The sequence below is a fragment of the Aythya fuligula genome, chromosome 2, assembly GCF_009819795.1.
Source record: "Aythya fuligula isolate bAytFul2 chromosome 2, bAytFul2.pri, whole genome shotgun sequence".
NCBI lineage: Eukaryota > Metazoa > Chordata > Aves > Anseriformes > Anatidae > Aythya > Aythya fuligula.
In genome coordinates, this window is record NC_045560.1 from 44,959,545 (window position 1) to 44,980,945 (window position 21,401).

At 35.1% G+C, this 21,401-nt stretch overlaps 1 protein-coding gene across 4 annotated transcripts in view; it reads left to right on the top strand.

Moving 5' to 3' along the window:
* Positions 1-21,401, top strand: part of ATP2C1 (ATPase secretory pathway Ca2+ transporting 1) — a 49,218-nt gene that overhangs the window by 19,298 nt on the left and 8,519 nt on the right. For all 4 annotated transcript variants that reach the window (XM_032181206.1, XM_032181208.1, XM_032181209.1 and 1 more), the window contains 15 exons: positions 1,525-1,560; positions 2,462-2,523; positions 2,892-3,000; positions 5,992-6,147; positions 6,826-6,894; positions 8,639-8,714; positions 9,207-9,273; positions 10,113-10,237; positions 11,506-11,603; positions 13,077-13,172; positions 13,281-13,370; positions 14,736-14,840; positions 16,490-16,646; positions 18,573-18,743; positions 19,823-19,920. In XM_032181206.1, coding sequence (XP_032037097.1) covers positions 1,525-1,560; positions 2,462-2,523; positions 2,892-3,000; positions 5,992-6,147; positions 6,826-6,894; positions 8,639-8,714; positions 9,207-9,273; positions 10,113-10,237; positions 11,506-11,603; positions 13,077-13,172; positions 13,281-13,370; positions 14,736-14,840; positions 16,490-16,646; positions 18,573-18,743; positions 19,823-19,920 — 1,515 coding nt within the window. The remainder of the gene's footprint in view (positions 1-1,524; positions 1,561-2,461; positions 2,524-2,891; positions 3,001-5,991; positions 6,148-6,825; positions 6,895-8,638; positions 8,715-9,206; positions 9,274-10,112; positions 10,238-11,505; positions 11,604-13,076; positions 13,173-13,280; positions 13,371-14,735; positions 14,841-16,489; positions 16,647-18,572; positions 18,744-19,822; positions 19,921-21,401) is intronic.

The window sequence follows — 21,401 nt, forward strand, 5'->3', positions numbered from 1 at the left end:
CTGTATATTTCTGCTGAGAGCCTTAGCAACAAAACTAATTTGCTGCTAAATATCTATGACATACATTTCTTTTGATAGCATTGCTGGCTTGAGCAACTTTTGCCAAGGTTTTTAGTTCAGATGTTAAAAAATGTACTGTATAGCTGCGTGATGACTTGAACTGGGCTCAGATCTTAAAACAAAACAACAAAAAAACACCCTACCTTTTCACAGTTAGAAGATACTGGCTTCTTGTTTCAAGCCATTGCACATAGACCCTGAAGTGAGACACTGACATGAGACTAGGATATCAAAGCTGTGACAGGTAGCATGAAAAGAAGTTAGTACTGCTTGCCAAGGAAGCATATATGTAACTCTGGAAGCAATACCCCAAGGAAAGAGGAAGAAATGCATATAATTTTTTACTAGGACTCAGTCATTGAGGCTAATGTTAGTGTCACCAACCAGGCAGACTTTATCTTTGATTTAGTTAATGGTATTGCAAGAGTTTTTCTCTTGCAAAATGGTCATATCTTATTTTTTAGAAGTTACAAGGTGCACTTCAGTGGCTTAATTAATTGCTATTGCACTTCTGAGATACATAGTCATATCTAAGATACAATTGTAAGAAGTGCAACAACTCAGTCTGAGTAACAAATGTATTTAGTGTAGCAAAACTCTAGACTGTATTGAGGGGGAAGATGGTACTTTAAACAACATTCATCTTTGTCTCATTCTCTAATAGATCTCATTCATTCACTCATTGCACGTCCCATGCTTACAAGCCCAGTGATGTTCATGTTGAAGTGTTGTGCCCGGAATTGTGTGTGATATGGGGGAAGGCTTATTATTGAGGTCTTGGTGCTTCTCTTGGATTATTCCTAATGGGCAACTTTTTTATTTGCCTTTTTGGTTTGGATCTTGGCTGTTTGGGGTTGAGTCAATGTATTATTTTACTTCATGGGAGTCTTGGGCAAAGTTCCCAAGTTTCCTCCGCTTGTCTTCCTTACTGAGATATTTTATGGCTCCACACCCATTCCTCAACTCTGTCTCTAGTCTTCAGTTTATTCTTTATCTTTCTGTTATCTTGTCATTTGAATGAAACAAAATCTGATGCTTTGCAACAGTTTTTGTGGCAGTGAACACCATTCGTACTTCATTCAGACATTTTTTTTTCTATTTGTGTTCTGGATCTCTCCCCACTGTTGTCTCTTGTTCACCTTTTAGAAATGCAGAGGAGAGCTTACAATCGCTTAACATTTTACTTCAAAGTCCCTGTCTAGTTATCAATCTTATTTTTAGTAGCATTACCTTATTGAAGTTCTTGGATGACACTAAAACAGATGTAGAGATAATGCCATTGTTTTTTGTTTTGTCTTTAGAAGGCCTGAGGGAAATCTGGTCATTTCGAGCATGAGAAAGTCTGTTTCCAAACCATATTGCTAATGTGTAGTAACAACTATGGTTGAGAAAAAGCAAATATGATCAGTAACTTTCATGGCCATTTGGAATTCTTTTATCTTATCTGCTTTTGTTTTCTCGCAGGCAATACTCATCGTCGTTACAGTTGCCTTTGTTCAGGTAAGACATCTGTTGTCCAAACAAGATTATTGCTTTTATGTATGCTCTTCTATTTAATAAGTAGTTGTCCTGATATGTTGTGCAGCTGCACAATGCTTGATTAAAGAGCTCTGTGCTTTCATCCAAGTCTTTTCCCTTTTCTAAAGTGCATGATTTTTCTTGCTTTAACTACATTGACATTTATGCATCTGTATGGGTAATATACTCAGCAATAAAAGACTACTTGTAAAGAAGCATTCAGATTAAACTGTGCTGAAGTGCTTTAAAATACTTGATTTCATAGAAAACAGTTTTTGACCATAAAGCTTTGGCTGCAATGTCGTACAGAAATTTTACCCCCCAAAATATATTTTAAATAACGTAAGTCATAAAAACGTTATTGTCATTCTTTGAATACCCAGCTTTATTCAGTGTCTGCTTAAACCAAAATAGCTTCCTGTTTGTGCTTTTAATCTTTGTTTATCTTGAAATTTATTATAAAATCTGAGTTAGAGGTGAATTGTATTACCATAGTTCTCCAGGGGCTTAGAGTTTGAACACTGGTTTTGGTACAAACTTGCTAAACTGTAGAACTTGATCCCTGTGTTTAGAAGCATTACTGTAAGAATTACAAAGCCTTGAAGGTATTAAAAGAAAATGCAAAGAATCTCTACCAGTTTTTCAGAAATAACGCGTGTAGGCAAGTTCTTAAATCTGTAAAACTTCCAGTATTTGGACTGTATTTGCTTTTTAAAGTATATCTAATAAGGAGCTGTTGTAGGGCATATCTTAACTGATTCGTTGGAATGTTATAACAACTTTACTAATGGAACACATCCACATCTGCTGAAATCTATCTTGTTATTGTTTAGGTTTTGCCCGTTTTAAAAACATTCACTTCTTTGTTTTATTGTCTTTGCAGGAGTACAGATCAGAAAAATCTCTTGAAGAGCTTAGTAAACTTGTGCCTCCAGAATGCCACTGGTATGGAATTGTATGTCCTCTCTCTCCTAAATTAAGTCATGATAAGTTTAATGTGAAATGAGTAGAAGAAAAAGTTTTTACTGAACTTAATACCTTTTATAGCAAGCATTACACTGATATAGAAAACTTATTTTGACTCATTTTAAAGATTGTTTTATTGGCAAAAAATATTACTCCACGTTGTTGCCCCTTGAACACTTCAAATGATATCACTGATGTGTAATTTCTAGAGAAATAAACAGCAAAATTGAAATTGTATTTTTCTGGAATCAGTAGCACTGCAACGTATAGTCAACACTTCACTTTTCTAAGACAAAATGCCAGAGAAGACATTCTTATGTACCTTGACCTTGTGTTTACGCCTACAGTGTACGAGAAGGTAGAGTGGAACATACACTTGCAAGAGATTTAGTCCCAGGTGATACAGTCTGCTTGTCAGTTGGAGACAGAGTCCCGGCTGATCTACGATTATTTGAGGTATATACTTACTCTTGCTTTAATATTTAATAGCATTTCTTTTTGTGGGACAGAGGGGAAGAGAAGATAGCTACTGAATACTGAACTGCATAAATATTATTGTTTGGATCTTGCAACTATTTTGATAGAAACTTTGAAATAATCAAACTCCTAAATGTAATTGTGCATTCTTAATATACGTGGGTTTTGATTGTAGGAAATGAAAGAAGTATTTTTCCAATTTTATGTATGCAGTCTGTTACTGAAAACTTCAGTTGAATACTTCTTCTGAATGTTAAGTCAAATGGCTGTTTTCAGTCTGAATTGTGAGATATGTTAGCAGCTGATTTCGTGTCTATATTTGCATTAATTTTAGGGTGTAGTTGCAGTGTTCTCTGAACACTGCTAGTTTTATAGACAAAACCTATACCAGCTAGTGTCTAAGAAAAATTTGTGGTGCCCTTGGGAAGTTTGTCTGCATCATTTGTTAGTGGATCATCTGTTAGCCCTTGTAATATAGTCACTACTTAATGTTTTTCTGAATAATCTTTGTTAGTGACTTCAAAAACTTTCTTCTTCCCACAACAATTGTATAGTGTCTATGTTAGTGTAGAAGTGCTGTTGCAGCAGCATTTACTATCTCATTCGTAAGCTCATAGCATACCATGTTAGCAGCATTCTTGGACCTGTTACAATGGAAAGCAGAAGGGGAATTAAAAGTTTCTAATCTGTTTGTCTACACAACCTCAAAATTTGCACCATCTTTGTTTCAACTATTCTTGCAGATATTTGAAAATAAGAGCATGTCATCATAAGGAGTTGCCTTGCTCTGGCCTTGGAAATCTCTACCACACAGTGGGGGTTGTTATATATACACGTGTGTGTATGATGCATCTGTCTTACTTGGCAAAATGTACACGCCTTCTTCTGGAAACTTCAAGTCCAATCTTCTGTAAAAAGGCTAACTATGATCACCAGAAAACTCTGATATGCTTAATTTATCCTCCTGTATAAATAGGAGATATTACATTAGAGATATAAACAAAGCAAATAGATATTTCAATGTAAGTCCATAATCAGAAACAGTACAAAAAAGACAATTTGTATTTTTTGTGTTCTGGACTTGCGGCCAAAGCAGTCAATTCTTAAAAGCTGCTAGGCCTAACCTCGTGCCTTCATGTTCTCACATGGAAAAAAGTGGAGGGAGAAGCAAATGTACAATCTGTGCAGGAATGCCTACTGCTATGATTCCGTGAAGGTTTGTGTTTGAGATAACCTTTCTTGTGGGATCACAAAAGGTTGTCTTTTCAGATAAAAAATCAGATTTCTTTAGCGTGTTCAAATAATACTGTCTTAGAAACTTATAGAAATGCTAATTAAGTTCTGTTTACTTTCTGAAGTCTTATTTTTCTATATATTGTTTTCATGTATACATATATATAAGAGAAGAAATTTCTTTGCTGGACTTGTGGGGCAATCTTGTTTTCCAAAACATTATAGAATGACCTTTTCTGGCCTAAGTTTTGTGCAGGTTAATGAGTCCTCTGTCAAGTTTTCTAGTAATACTCTTTAAATCCAGAACACTACAACTAACATGCCTGTAGCAACTTCAGTTTTGAACAAAATTGACTTCAGTAGTGATGACAAGTGTTTCAGAGCTCATGGATAAATCTGAGCATCCTGTTTCAGTTTGGAGTCTGAGGAATATGTTGCAAATAAAAATTGCTATAGAACTTTCCGGAGCTAATCATTCCTTATGGCTTTGCTTGAAACATTCCTTGCAGTTTTTGATAAGTGCCCCTTTTCCTTTATTGATAAATCATCCATCTTTTAAAAATGGATACTGTCCTGGTACATACTTGAGAGAACAGGAAGAATTAGAGGAATGTGATCAGAAAGCACTTTAGTAAGGGTACTGTTCTCTTCTGAACATTTACTAAATTTTTGATTTAGTATGCCTTTGTTCATTTTGTTGTCCAGCTGGAACTGGAGTGCAAGAGTTACTGGAGTAACATGTCACTTAAGAGAATAAAGCAAAAATAACTTTGAACCTCAGACTGGTGTGCTATAGTATGGTGGTACCAAATGCAATGTGATTCTTGCAAGTGATATCTTTTCAAAGAGCTTTTTTGGTAATTTAGTTTTATTAAGCATCCTTTTAATGCTGCTTTTCTCAATACAGATATATTGAAATTTAGTGATATATTCACAAGTAATGACTTCATAATTTTTAATACTGCAAAATTATTTTACCTGGATTGCATCAGTAGAATTTTATGCTTCAAGCTTTGACTTTGTTCGTGATCCATTAAAGTCAATAGAAAATGTTAAAAGTGATGTCAGTTGGGGAAAGACATTTAAATTTCTATTTTTATTATATATTTCTCTGTTTTATGTTTTGTTTATAGAAAACAGTCTTTCTTGTCTTCACCTATCAAACATTTGAGTAATGTTAATTCAGTTTTTCCCTTTTCCTTCTCCTACTATGTGCACTTGTTGCCAAAAAACACAAAAGCAAAACCTAAAAAAAGTTGATCCAGCCTTGCCTGTTGCCTGAATGGCATTTTCCTTAGAGACATTTTGTGGACAAAAACCCACTGTATGTATTTTGTTATGTGTTCTTAATGAACAAGATAGGAGGAAATGGACAGAGAAAGAATTGAAAGGATATTACATTTACATTTACAGTCTCAGTTAATTGTATTATTTGGTAATGGAGTGCATCACAGTTACAACCTCTTGACTGTTTTGTAGAGAAGGTCATAAACATAAAATTAGGAGTAAACTTTGACTTTGCAAAGCAAATTTATTGCTGCAGTGTTCTGTAGGAATGCCTGCTGCTGTGCTGGTTCTGAAAATATGGTCAATATTGATACATGGTTTCTTGTCATATGAATAAATTAGGTATATTTTTCATGGCCAGAGTTGGGAAACTTTTTTATTACGACTTCAACTACTTACGAAAGATTATTGCTATGCTTTTTACCTACTCTATATATTTTGTTTTCAAAGGCTGCGGACCTTTCTATTGATGAATCCAGTCTCACAGGTGAGACAGCTCCTTGCTCTAAATCTATAGCTCCTCAGCCAGCAGCAACCAATGGAGACCTTACTTCAAGGAGCAATATTGCTTTCATGGGAACGTTGGTCAGATGTGGAAAAGCAAAGGTAAAAATTATTATTGATAGGAAACAATATATTCAGTGTTTTAACTATTTGAATGAAACCAGTTATTTTTAATTTTAACTTACCTGTTGATAACTGTTATTTAATGACTAAGTATGTTTTATTTTTTCTTAAATTGTAGAAATAGAGTAGGAATAGAAATGTTTACTGGAAATAAGGATGAGGATGACTTTAGTGTGATACAATGCAAAGCTGTTCTCAATGGTGCTTTTTCAGACACGGGGGGGAAAAAATCCATGGCCAGGAACCCTCAGATTTTCAGGGAATAGGTGGTGTGAAACCCTTCTATCTAGGATTTGGTATTTGTGAACTTGCAGAACTACATTCATATGTTAGAGTTTGAAAACCTGTAAAAGAAATTACAGATATGTTTGGTGCTAGCTGGATGTTGCGTTATTGGCATTTTGTTACAGGTAGTTGCTGTACTTCAGCAGTACAGAATAGCAGTTTGTTTCATGGGGGTGAAATTTATTTTTTATTTTTAACAAAAATACATCCTATTTGCCTTAATAAGGCTAACAATTGTAGCGGTTTAAATGGCATTTGCCCATTGACTACTTAAGTCAAAGCTGTCAAGAACAATCACATACGTTTAATTTAAAACTTCAGATCTGAAATGACTGCTTTTTGGTGGTGTGATGTTTATTTTATTTTTTTTAGGGCATTGTTATTGGAACAGGAGAAAACTCTGAATTTGGAGAGGTTTTTAAAATGATGCAAGCAGAAGAGGTAAGAATGGATATTTAGAAACAACATTAAATTATTCATTCATTAAAACTGTATTTTTGGAGTTTATTTCATAGGAACTTTGTTAGATTTAATTACATTCGTTTTAATACAATTCTTTTCTCTAGTGAAACAAATCTCTCTTGAACATGAAAGTATTAATTGGATTCAGTGTAAAAATGCACCATTGGTGACCTAAAAATGTTATTTCTTAAAATAATTTTCTGAAGCGTTTAAAGGATGTAACAAATCTTGCTGCAATTTGTGGTAGTGTATTTTTTCAAGTGGAACTATGTTTGTGCAAAAGGTATTTGTTATGACAGATTTGTATGCTGCATGCACAGGACTATGTTTTCCCTTGAGGAGCGGTGTATTTTCGGGTTATGAATTTGTTTCCCACTGCTTCATGATCTCTAGCCCATCCTTCCAAGGTTACAGAGCTCCCTTTGACTTCAGTATACTAAACTCCTGTAGTAACTTTCTTTATTGCAGTGCTCTGATCCACATGGAAAGTCAGACTCTTGGAGTACTTTGTGTTTCAACAGCCTTCTAACTTCTTCCCTGGCTCTCTGACCAACATAAGGTCATAAGGTGACAGTCTATTTTCAGCTGTCAGGGCATGATCAGGCCTAGTATAGGCAGTACATTTTTTTTTTTTTTCCAAATTACATTTCTGAAATCTGCCAGAACAGAACAACTAAGGGCATTAGGTGAGGCATCAAATATGTCAGCTGGGGGTGTATCACTGACCTCACGTTGTTAGCTGCAGTGCCTTACTAGACCTTTCAAGGGAATACTGCTGTTCTGTCATGCAGAATGTAATCCACTTTATTACACATGTGAGGAAAATATGATTATTATACATAGTTTATATTGGAGCAATTGCATTTATTAATGAAGAAAGAACCAGCAACAAAAAGCGTGCGCATTTTACACAAACGTTCTGAAGTATCAGAGTATTGTGGAGTTACGTTTATGATGCTTATTGCAGTAATCTTATTTTAAAAGTAGATTTTGAAGGTAAGGGTGAATCAAACCCAGTATCAGAACTCCCATGTAATATGTGCACTTTTCGTACCTTGTAGAACAAAGATTTTACACTGATGCAGTTTCCCTTTTATTACTATACTTCCCATACTGTAGGTCTACCATATGTTAATATAAAAATCTATGTTCCTAATTTTTATCATCTCTTTATTTAATTTTTTTCTTGGTGTTCCCCTCCTCTTTTTTTATACATTTTTTGGCACTAAATGTTTCTATAGCTTCCTATTTGGCTAACTTGTATTTTCTGCAGCTTGTTAGCAAATTCCTCCTGAAATATAATTGGCCTTCCAGGGCTTTAATGCCTCTGCCTTGAAAAGTCAGTTTTGTTCTTGTTATCAAGAACTTTTCTGTCTAGAAGAAATGCAGTTGTTTTTTAGCCCATGTTTTTTTTTTTTAAATCCTTGATATGACCTTTTGTATTAGATTTTGCTGTAGACATCACAAAACTCCCAAAGGATGTTTCTAAAAAAAAATGTTCATTTCATTGAAGTATTCCTTGAACTTCTTGATTTCTACATGAGAATTGAACAAAGTAGTTTGTGCTTTCACAAAGTAAACACATGGAAACATACTGTATAACTGCATCTTGGTCAGTTAGTTTCAAGACAAGGCCTTGAAGCTTGCATACCTGAAGAAATAGGATACAGTTTATGCTTTTAACTTCTGCTTGTTAACTGTTGGGTGTTTACCATTCACCAAGGCTCCAAAGACACCTCTGCAGAAGAGCATGGATCTCTTAGGAAAACAGCTTTCCTTGTATTCCTTTGGTATCATAGGTAAGAGATTTATGCAAAACAACTACAAATTACTTTGTAACTGAAACCAACCCATGGGTTTGGGAAAACTGAGGGACTTGATCTCCTTTTAGATATTTTGACTTCTGATTTTGTTTGCTAGTGTTTAATGAGTTCATGCAAGTAATAATCTGAAGATTACTGATGTGACATAACAAACCCCCTTACAATGCAAGTTTACTTCTGCCCACTAACATGCTTTTCTGACTTCTTTTGGCCTTCTGAGTGCTTCAAGTTGCAGTGTCTCTTCTGATTCAAGGTGTGCATGAGTCCTTTACTGCTGGTATGATTGGGCAACTTGACTGGCAAAAATTTTCTTCACCGTTGCTGTACTAATGGAATCATGCTCCAACAGTGATAGAAACAATGGATTTTTATAGGCAACATAATGATAAGTTTGGCTGAGTTCTTTTTAATGATAGGCTACAGTGCACGTTGGTTTTGTATTTACCATGACAACTGTTTTTTTCATAGGAGTTATTATGCTGGTTGGCTGGTTGCAAGGAAAACATATTCTTGATATGTTCACAATTGGAGTGAGGTAAGGTATATGTATTTTTTAAATAGTGTTGATTATGCATGACAGGATGCGTGTGAAAGCTAGTGATGTATATTGTGCTTGCACACAGTCTCTTTAGATAAGTAATACAAAGTAAAACCAGATTTTGTGCTTAGAAAAGCAAATTCGTACTCGTTTTTAATGATACAGGACGTACTTGTCTGTCTCTTAAATTGTGTGTTTGTGTGGAGGTTTCTGAGAGTTTTGGGAACATCTGTAAACAGACAATAGAGTTGTGCAATTTGAATTTCAGTCACTGAGTAAATAAAGAAAATGCAGTATTATAAGTAGCATCAAATAAAGCTGAATTACTTGTGTACTTCATTAGCTCATTTTCCAGCACATCACAAAAACTTAATTCCAGGCTGTTGTCTGCTGAGAATAACACTGAGTTTTTATGCTCTAGCTCTCTGCTCTCAGAAAAGTTGCTGGGTTGCTATTACATGGACAGTGAATAGGGCAGAGAGTGGTGGCATATCTTTCTTTTTAGTGATGACTACACTTATTCTTCACAACCTGGACTGCTTTGCACAGTCCTCAGTAGTTTTTTCATGTATGCAAGACAAAAGTAAGATTGTTTTTTTCCCAGTTTTTCTTCTTTTGTATGGGTAGAAGTGTCTAAGCCATTGTACATTGTTACTGTTTTCAGTATGTGTCTTAAGTGGTATACAAATAGAATCAGATGACATTTGGTTCCTTTCACTTTTAACCTGTGTTAACAGGTAAGTACAGAAGCAACGCCCTCAGCTGTGAATGCGTTATTACTATGCATTAATCTATGACATTCTAAGACAAGATTTGTGTATTTATTTTTGTTTCAGCTTGGCTGTAGCTGCAATCCCTGAAGGGCTCCCAATTGTGGTAACAGTGACACTGGCACTGGGTGTGATGAGAATGGTGAAGAAACGGGCTATTGTAAAAAAGCTCCCTATTGTTGAAACCTTAGGTATGGCAAGACTAACTTAGAGATAGTAGTTGGATATAAATCTTACAAAATCAGTAAGAATCTCAGTGGCTAATGGTAAATGAAGCAGGTGTTCTTACTTGCTGGCAGTGTGGGGGTATCTTTAAAACATTTTGAAACTGAGTGTCTTTTACGTGAGCAGTTAGAATTCAAGTCTATGCTTTTGTGTGCCCTATCAGCACTCGGTTTTTGAATTGCAGTAAGCAGTCTGTTGATTAATTACATGTGACACTAGTAACACTCAAACCTGCATGTGTAACTAGATGTATGGAGTACTCTTCGTTCACAGTAGAACAGTGAAAATATGTCAGTACAAGTATTTTTAGCTAGCTCTGAGATGTTCTTGCTAAATAACAGATTTGTGAAACAGTCTTTAAATCAACTTTTTTTGGCGTAAATTTGAGTGTTTTTGACAGTTGGAAACAAATCCAAGTTTGCATATCGGAAAAAATCTTTATAATCAAAATGTACCTTAAGGACGTTGTGCTGCTTATATTAAAACCTAAAATATTTAAAAGATGTAAGCTTGGAAACATTCTGTACGTAGTTTCAGTCATGAAACATGTAATTCATAGTATATGAAAAAGAAACAGAAATCGTAATTTAAGTAATTCTGCTGCAGTTGAATTTCTCCTTTGAAGATTAGGAATATTTTTTCTAATGCCTTTAGCAGTTTAATTAATATTGCAAGCTTTTTTGTTGCTTTTTCAATTTCTGCTGTTGGGTCAAGGAATGTCAAAACAGTGCAACACTGTTTCAAAATACTTTTCTTGACTTAAAAGAGCAAGTATATATTTCCACATTTCTGTAATCTTTTTAATCTCATTAAAAATTGTGGCTTTAGTATTAAGTCACACTTATAGATTGAGAAAAATGACTGCTGTAAAGCAGGCTCTTAACTTTCCTCCTCAATGGTAGTTCCAATTGAGTCTTTAGGAGTATAGTTTGAGATGCATCAGAGTAAAATTAAGGAGGTAATGAATGGAACCACTTGGGACAACTTGTCAATTTGGGCTTTTAATTAGCTTTTTTAATTTACTAGACAAACTTGTGAAGAACTTTGCACAGCTATTCACGAATAGTTGAAAATTTCCTGTATTTATTATATCCCATCTTTTTTTTTTTTTTTTTTCCCAAGGACAGCTGCAGCGTTTCTAGAAATTTGCATGTCTTGAATGCTCTTGTTCTTGTTAGCCACTCATTTTATTCTAGGCAGGCCTTGTCTTACAAGTATTAATTGGTTATTTCAGGTTGTTGCAATGTAATTTGTTCAGATAAAACTGGAACTCTGACAAAGAATGAAATGACCGTTACTCATATTTTTACTTCAGATGGGCAACATGCTGAGGTATGTGGTTGAAGCTCTGTTAGACTTAAATTTTGCTTCTACTTCACTGTGTGTATCAGCTGAGATATTCTTGATTATACTTCATTTAAAGCATTAATTAAAGAAGTGTAAATTAGTTGCACCAAATCTCAGTTCCTCAATTTCTAGCTAATTCTGTTCTTCATCTAGTATTTCAGATTTTGAGTTGCATTACCCAAGCATTCTGTGGTTATAGAAGAATTCGCTTTATATAATATATAAAGTTCTGTAGGTCATAATAAAAGATGCTGAGATGCATGACAAAAATGAGACTTGGCATTTTTTTTCAGTGTGGAAAATGGGACTTTATGCACCTGTTGTAGCAGGTGCATAAAAACAAAATGTATATGTCAAGAACAGTTGAAATAGGAGGGGTATCCAGATTTTGGCTAAAAGATGATGTGTAGTATGAACCCTTCTTACGAGTGCACTATCATACTTGCTTTTTTCATAATGGATGGAGTTTAACGTAGAGGCAGGACATAAAGCTGTGATTGAGGTTGGGTGTTTGCTGCAAAGGCTGAAGTAAATGCACAAAAGAGAAGCAAAAGCAATAGGAATGGAAAAGCAGCAAGGCATGCTTCTATATGTAGTTCCATGGGAGTGTACTTTAAACAAGTTCATGAATTCCTGAACTCCTCATGCTTAGGGTTTTATTCACATTGACAAAACCCTCCATTAGCTTTACTTTTTTTTTTTTGGAATAGTAAATACTGGAATTTTCTTTATCCTTTCCTGTTATTTACCTATGTTTGCTTATATTTCTTGGTACTTATTTTCTATTCTTAAATTTTTATAGGAATGCTTTAATTGCTTTTTTCTTTACTACTAGCATAATTTGTTTATAGCTGCATGAAATCAACTCCTTTGTCCTAATGGAAAGAGAATTTGAAATAGCTGTAAAATATACTAGCTGTTAATGCCATAGAATTGAAGACTTCTGGGATCCTAATGGGATGCCTGTATTTTATGCATTAAATATACAGTTTTACTGTTTTTAACACCTCTCAAAAGTCTCAGCTGAGAGGCCATTCAACTATGATTTTCTTCTTCCTGCATGAAAGTAGGTCTTGGCTGTGTACTTCCATTCCCCTGCAGGGGGTATGCATTATTAACTAGGAATAGGAGGAAAAAATTAGAAAGCAAAAGGAGTAAAGGAGAGAAAAAAAATGTCCCAATTGAGTAAGGAGATGGGAATAAAATTGTTAAATTTTTGAAAAATAATGCCTAAAATATTTAATTGAAAAACTCCATTGCCTCAGAGTTTTTTTCCTAGTCTGGTACCTGCTACATTAGATGTTAAGTAGAGAATTCTATTCACACAGGGTAAAATGCATCATTATGCACGACATTGTTTTAGCTTTCTATAGTTCGTAGTGAAAAGCTGAGATTAAAACAGTTTAAGAACCCAGCAAATGTTACATTGCATGCTACCTTTGGCTCTTTGTCTTACAGGTTACTGGAGTAGGTTATAACAGGTTTGGAGAAGTGATGCTTGATGGTGAAGTTATTCATGGTTATAACAACCCGTCCATTAGCAGAATTGTTGAGGTGAGATACTGGCAGAGACAGGTTTCTTTTAATTGATGATAGCACAACAGTTATGCATGACATTTACTCTGTATTGTGTTTTCTCCCCTTTCTGTCCTCATCTTTTAGGCTGGATGTGTGTGTAATGATGCTGTGATTAGAAACAACACCTTAATGGGGAAGCCAACAGAAGGAGCTTTAATTGCACTTGCTATGAAGGTGGGTACTTAATGGTGCTTTTTTGATTCATGATAGGTGGCAAGTGTGTAGAAATGTATTTTTTTTTCTCATTTTTCCCTTATTTGCATCTCCTAGATTTGTATTGCAACTGCTCATCTCTTGTGTTTCTTACCATTTAGAAATCTCTGGGCATTCTGAAAGATAAAAGTTATTTAGAATTGAAGTAAAATATTTTTTATCTTTTTGCATGCAGTACTGCTATTTTGTCTGCCATAGGTTAATTTACCTGTTGCATATTGACTGTGCTCTTTCCCAGTTCTCATCAGGAGTACTAATAAGTTGATGACTGATATATTGGTGGCTGCACCATTTACGGTACCATTTAAGTGCTGGGCACAGGTGGTTTGAATTGTGGACACTGGTTAAATGCTTTTTTTTATGCTGTGACACTCAGTTACTGAGAAACATAGCAAGATATCTGAGTACTTGATTTTTCTGTGAAGGTAAATAGACTCATAAAAATACTGGAAGGTGAATGCATTACAATCTTTTTCCTCCCTGTGTAACTGAGGACTGAGATACCGTCTTGCTGAGATTTCATTCCAAGTCTACAGTCTTTGACTGGAAAGGTCTAAAGTGATGTTATTTTGTCAAGAGCCCATAGAAACAGAGAAGAACAGGGGTTCTTTCACATCTGTGGCAGGAAAGGGAGGTAGTGAAGGAGATGTGAAGGTTCATAAGTACTTGAGAATGGCTTATGGCAGGCTGCTACTTAAGCTTCTTTTTTTAATTGGCACTTGGACTTGGCTAAGTAAGGAGAGAGCATGGAATTCACTGAGTTGCGTTTTGGGGTGGGGGATGAAATGCGTTTTGCCTGGAATCTTTATGGTTAGTTTTACATCAATCATTTGGGGAAATTCATAACAGCAAAAAAAAAAAAAAAAAAAGCCATTTCAGGTTAGATAATTTGAACTTTAAATCAATGACTTGCGTCCTCCAGACTGCCACTCTTGTCTAATAATTTTTTAGGCCCTTTTAGCAGAGAAACTGAATAGATTAAAAAAACAATGCACTGGGATTTTGGATGTGTTTTGTCAAACAAAGAACTAAATTGGCAGTCATTGCAAAACTTGTGTCTGTGGATGGTCATAATCTGGAACATATATCAAGATCCTTGAATCGAAGATATACACTGAAATGGTCTAACTTATGCTGAAGCCTCAAAGAAACTACTAGGTTCTTCCGGTTCTTGTTTTTCAGAAGTTTCTCTACGTGGAGCAATGTTCTGAAAAGCAATTTAGGAAATGAAAGTGATTTTTTGTTAACTAAGAAGTCTCAATAAATTGTTTAGTTGTTTGGAAAATAAAGGTGCTTACATTATGTTGCTTTTTCTGTTCTATGCAGATGGGTTTAGATGGGATCCAGGAGGACTATGTAAGGAAGGCTGAATATCCCTTCAGCTCAGAGCAAAAATGGATGGCTGTTAAATGTGTTCACAGAGCACAGCAGGTAAATTTCAATCACAGTTTTCTTGTGCACTGACTCTGTAGAATAGTTATGTACCCTGGTTAATGTCCTCATTTTTCACTTCAGAGACTATGGCAAGCTGGTGTTAGTGCATTGTCTTGGGAATATGGTTTGATTATCTAGTTTCAGCTTCAAGTTCTGAAAGAGATTAAGAAGGACAAGAAATTCTTTCTATAAAAGGCATACTGGGAAATAATTCTAAGCATTTTGATATCTGAGACTTTGAATGTCTACCTGGCATTTCTTCATTCTCCTCCCTCATCAAACATTTAAAGCAAGTCTGTGAATCTTCTGCTGTTTCAGGGCTACGTAGTTACATGGAGAATTAAAAGCAAGAAGATGTGTAGGTGTTGAATAGTCAAAAAATGCTTTTGTTTGAAAACATAGTTTTTCTGGTTTTGGTGTGGACAGCACATTGCTCAGTGTTCACAGGATTTATGTTAGCATGTTTTGGATTATGAATACAAGCAATTCTTAAATCTCCTTTTCCATCTTCTGGTGCTTTCATGTACATATTTACGCGTATATTTCATTTAGACCAATCTGAATATTTTTGTAAAGAATATTGACATAATCACTGCCAGTCTGGTAACCGGAGATATGTTCAACAACAGATACTGGATTTGTGGAAAATGTCATAGTATTTCTGACAAAAAATATCTTGCAAATAGTCATTCATTATTGCAGCAAAATCTTTGCTTTGGAAACAATGCATTTGACTCCATTTTTCTTTATGGAGAATGAGGTGGTATAATCCTTGTCTGTATGAAAAGTAGAAAAATCATCAAGCAGTTCCTACTCCCTGATTCACTGTGTCTGATGTGTTTTCATATGAGCATTTTTAAAAGATTGTTGAAAATTGGAAATGGTTTAAAAAGGAGCATAAATTATTCAAAGGCTAAAAAGATACAGTAGAATTAGAGCTCTGTCATTTAAGTCTATCAGAAAAATTGAGGTATCTTGATGACTGTGCACAAACACCTTCACAGGGAGAAAATAGATGTATTAAAAAGAGCTTTTTAGCACAACAGGGGAGAGAAGATGAGAATCAGTGATTGGAAATTGAGCCGAGGCAGTAATTCTTAATGGAAAGGAGGGGAAGGGAAAGGATGAGTTGATTTAGTGCTGGAATAAATGTTGAAGGTAAATGGTGGATTTTTAGCACTTTGCCTTCAAGGCTACAAGTCTTTCTGAAAAATGTTGGAGTTATGTGATACAAGGCTAAAGGTGATATTTAATGACCTATGGAGGAAAACAGGTGGTCAGATGATGAACTAGAGATCTTCCAAGTCCTACATTCTGTGTAGGGTTCATTGCTATCCTTTGCATGGCCTCTTGTTTATAAACTGTGACCTCACAATGTCTAAAGTGTATGATGTCTACTGAAATGAGATACTGATCATTATCTTGGCTATTTTGGTATTAACACTCTTAAATATATACTGTGTAGAGAGATACTTCAAGTAACAGATTTTTAGGTTTAGAAGCATAGATTTGATCTTCCTTATATGTTCTGAAGGCTTTTCCAAGAAGTATAGATGTGCCATTCTTTCTTATTGTGTACATATGCACGCACGCAGTGTGTGTTCTTGTATGTATACATGTGTGCAAATAGTTCTTTTCTTTTTTAGGACAAACCAGAGGTTTGCTTTATGAAAGGTGCCTATGAACAAGTCATTAAGTACTGTACATCATATAACTGTAAGGGACAGACCCTACCTCTTGCTCAGCAACAGAGAGAGCAATACCAGCAAGAGAAGACATCCATGGGCTCTGCAGGACTTAGGGGTAAGACTTTTTCAGTATCTCAAAGTAGCCATTTTTACATAGTACTGTTGACTTGTTCAAAAACCCCTCAGATACAAGATTTTTTTTATTATTGTTCAGTAAGTGCCACTGGGTTGGTTAGTTTCCCATTAGAATTGGGGAGTGGAAAACAGGTGCTGTATGTAGCTTAAGGCATGAATAACAGCATTGATTAAATTGCAGCAGGTGAGAAACGGTGTTGCTGGTTCCCGTCATCTCCTGCATTTGACCATAACTGAAAAATACATTGCTAGTTGATAGCTTCCACATCTCAGTATAGATCTTATTATAAATAAAAAAGAATAATATGAATGTGTTTATTTTCCTCTTTGGCTCTTGGCACCTTTGTAAGTTAGGCTAACACAACTGATTGCAGGTTAGAAGATGCCATTAAGATTACATTTTATATTAACCTCCTGCGTAGATTTTTAAGTATAGCTGGAAGTATTTTTCATTAGATGATCGATAGGAGGCTTGTGGGCAAGCATTATACAGGACACTATAGCTGTCTTTGGCTTCTGTAAAGAGATCTCTGGGCTGTTATGTCCATCCAGAGGTTTTAAATGTGAAACTATGGGTACTGTGTGGCTGTGGTGGTTTTTCTCTGCTATGCAACTGAACTCTACCACAACCGCTCTCACTCCCCCTCTTCAAAGGGAAAAGGGGAGAATATATGATGGAAAAGGCTCAAGGGTTGAGTTAAGAACAGGGAAATCACTCAACAATTATTGTCACAGGTGAAATAGACTCAGCGTAGGGAGATTAATATAATTTATTGCCTATCACTAGCAGACTGGAACAGTGAGAAGCTAAAGGCAAACTAAAACCACTTCCCTTCCTTTCACCTATGTTTTTTTTTTCTTTTTTTCTTTTTTTTTTTTTCCATTGTTAAATCTGCTTTCCCAGAGGCCCAACCAGTGTCACTCAGTGGCTTGTCTCTGGCCAGCAGTGGGTCCCTTTTGGAGCTGGCTGGAGCTGGCTCTGATCTGACATGGGGCAGCTGCTGGGCACTGCTCACAGAGGCCACCCCTGCAGCCCCCCTGCTACCAAATCCTTGCCACATAAATCCAAGACAGTCAAGGCTCAGGAAGTTCCTCAGATACAAATTACTAGAAATTAAGAGGGTTCACTAGGAGTGGTATCTCTTTGTACCTGTTTTCTTCAGAGAGTCATTCTTTACATGCCTGCCTTGGATAACTGTCAAACAGCAAATCTTGTGTAACGTTTGAAAAAAGTGAATCTTCTGTTCTCTTGCAAATCTGTCATTTAAATATATTTGAGTTAAGGTTCCTACTGTAAAAGACATTCCAGAAAATATACAGCACGTAGTTGATAAAATCTACTTCTATTCAAAAACAAAAAGAAGGCAGAAAATAAAAATATGTTAACTGATCCTCCCTTTGTCCTCTTGCATAAAAGACCTTGCATGTACACAGAAACCACAAGGCTTAGGTGCCTTTCCTTTTCCACACAGTAGAAGCATCAACACTTTAAATTGAGAACAAATGGGAAAGTTTTTTCTTTAAAATATGAAATATGTATGTTTGATAAAAAAGACTTCAGAAGAAAAGAAATACAGAAGTAGGCTATTCTGAATACTTAAGGTAACAGATGTTGCTACCAAGGTTTAAGGAAAAAATAATCCCTGTATTTTGCTTTATTCTAACCTAGTAGTTCAATTAGGTCTCATTTCTGAATGTCCACTTGTGTTAAGCTAATTTCAAGTGGAATATTCAGATGAATGTTGCTACTCATAAATGTTTTCAGCTCTGAGGCTTTTGGTCAATATGCAGACACAGTTGTTTTAATTTTAGTTTTAATTTTAGAAAGCAAATATTAGCAGTTGTTTTAAATGGTGTAAATGTTATTTTTAATTCTCATCTTATTTTTTTCTTTGTCTCTTAAAAGTTCTGGCCTTAGCTTCTGGTCCTGAGTTAGGACAACTGACTTTTCTGGGGCTTGTGGGAATAGTTGATCCTCCACGGACTGGTGTAAAAGAAGCTGTCACTACACTTATTATGTCGGGAGTTGCAATAAAAATGATTACTGGAGATTCACAGGAGACTGCAGTTGCCATTGGTATGAACAGTCCACTTCTATTCATTTTTCACTTGTTTTCTGTGTTGACAATGCCTAGCTAGTTGGTTTAAAGTGTGGGTATTAAGTCTTTAATATTTGTGAGTTCTGTATATCAGGTTAACCTGTGGTGTGGTGGAATTAGAAAAAAAACTAGTCTGAAGTGATGCTTGAATTGTAGTTTTTCTAATTTGGTAATGTATGACTGCTGTTTTAGACTATGTATTTTTTTTTTTTTTTTTTTTTTTTTTACTGTGGTCTGTCACAACATGCTTGGTTTCCAATTCTTACTCTTACACACCCAACACCACCCTCCCCACCCTCAGCTTTGGATGCCTGTCTTATAGCAACAGAGAGAAACTAAAATAGGTGCTGACAATATTTAGGATGGATATGGCACTGATGCTTTCTTGATCCCGTTGTGTCCATGTAACAAACTTTGAAGTTTAAATACTACTGATAAATTTTGAAATTACTTATTTTTACAATATAATACATTAAAGTGTAGTACTTCAGCCAGAATATAGTTTCTTTATATACAGGATGATGATGAAAAAGCTGAATGTGCACATAACAAGTACATCCCCAAATTATCAGTACTTCGTCAGTTGCAGATTTGCAGCTGAGAGCTGTGCACATCCCCATCTCATTTTCTGTCTTGTTACTTCTGAATTCTAAAGTCTTTAGAGAGGACTGGGCTCTTATATTTACCTGACACAGTGAGATACAGACCTTAAGACCTAAAAAGTTTAAAGGAAATATCTGATTAGAACAGGCTTGGTAACTTGTATTTCTCAAGAATTTACATAATTTACTTCAGCATACTGAGTCAATAAGGTGTTATTGATTATTATTATTAACAATAGGGTATTCTGCTATGGTCATTTCAAATCTCAAATGCTGCAGAACATAATAGTTCTAAAAATAATTATGTGCTTGTCCTGGTTTCATTTAGGATAGAGTTAATTTTCCTCCTAGTAGCTAGTAGGGTTTTATATTTTGGATTAGGATGAGAAGAGTGTTGGTAACATGTTGTTTTTTAAAGTTTATTATTGTAACACCTTTTTATTATCTATTTCCAGCTAGTCGACTAGGATTGTATTCTAAAAATTCACAGGCAATCTCTGGAGAAGAAATAGATGATCTGGATATTCAGCAGCTTTCTCAAATAACACCAAAGGTTTGTTTTAACATGTTACTGAAATGCAGTAAAGGGTATATTTTATATTGAGAAATTATTTTATCTGTGGAAAGCTGAAATTTAACTTTTGAGTTACCAATGATAGAAAAGCTTCTACATTAGTGGAAGCTTTAAGTGCAGAGTATTAAGCTGTCACAGATCCAACGTTAACACAAGATCGTATGAAGTTTTTCTTTCAACTCACAAGTTTTAGTGAGTTCATTACTTCTGCCACTTTAAATGATTCAAATTGCTATATTTTTTGTTTTTGTTTTTTAACCTTTCAGCACCTATATTGGAACTTTCATTTTGCCGCCTTTTAGTGAGCATCACCTTTTTGTATTTTTAGACAATTAGACAATTTCATTTCTTTGAGTAGCTTATAACATTTTAAATCTGCTTGTTCAGACAGCCCATCCTTCTGTAATTCATAAGAGGAGCTGTCTGTATGCTTAGTGATTTTAGATTGAGGCCACTAGTTAAGAATTTTAAGAAGATCTGTTCATTACATTGACTGCTTATGACCTTTTACTTATTAAATAAATAAATGCATTAACCAACATCATTGTTGCAAATGTAAAGTCATAATATATGTAATTCAAGATTATCTCTTGCAAAATTTATGCATCAAAACACCGTTCTGTTTGCAAAAGAGTGCAAAATTAGACTGCATCATGCTTGAGTGATGCAACTAAGCTAAAAGCTGGTATTTACAATCAAGAAGTGTGCATATGGTGTGAGCACATTAACTTGAAAGCTTTGTGTCTGTTGTTGGTGAGTCTCAAAAAACAAATTTGGAAAAAAAAAGAAAAGAATTGCATGGCAGATAATATCTGATTTATTTAGTAATGCTTGTTCTTACAGGCTGTTCACATTAAGTAACTAGAAAGAGCAACAAATTTAATTTTTGCATGTTTGACCTCGGACACAATTTGTTTTCAGGCACATATTTAAAATCTTATTAAGAATTAAGTAAAAACAAACAATAAGGTTGATATCTGTGTACGGTCTAATGCGTCTGCTGAGAAATCTAACTTATCCTGCCTCTTGAAAAGGAAGAGTACATGTGAGTGTTATCATTATGGATTTTCATTGAAAACTGAATTCCACTTACTCAAATTTCAATTTAGACTAGGCCAGGGATCAAAATAATGCTGAAAAATAATAATTCCTTCTAAGCTAGAATCTTTGTTATTTAGCATTAAAACTTCAATGTGTTCATGCTATGCCACATAAAATAGTAAAATTAAAATTTCCTGAGTAGCTTGCCACTAGTGCTGACAAGAAAAGCAGCACTGTTTGCTGAGTTAGCATGGCAGTTGTCTGTGTGAATTTAGCCAGGAAAGATGATAGCAAGCCATTTTAACTCAGTTGTTTCACCCTTTCAGAGGGTTTTTAAACTCCAAATTCTATCTTGAACTAAGTAGCACCAGTTTTGTTTACCGGGACACGCTTTGAGTCTTCTCTTAAATTAATGGTTT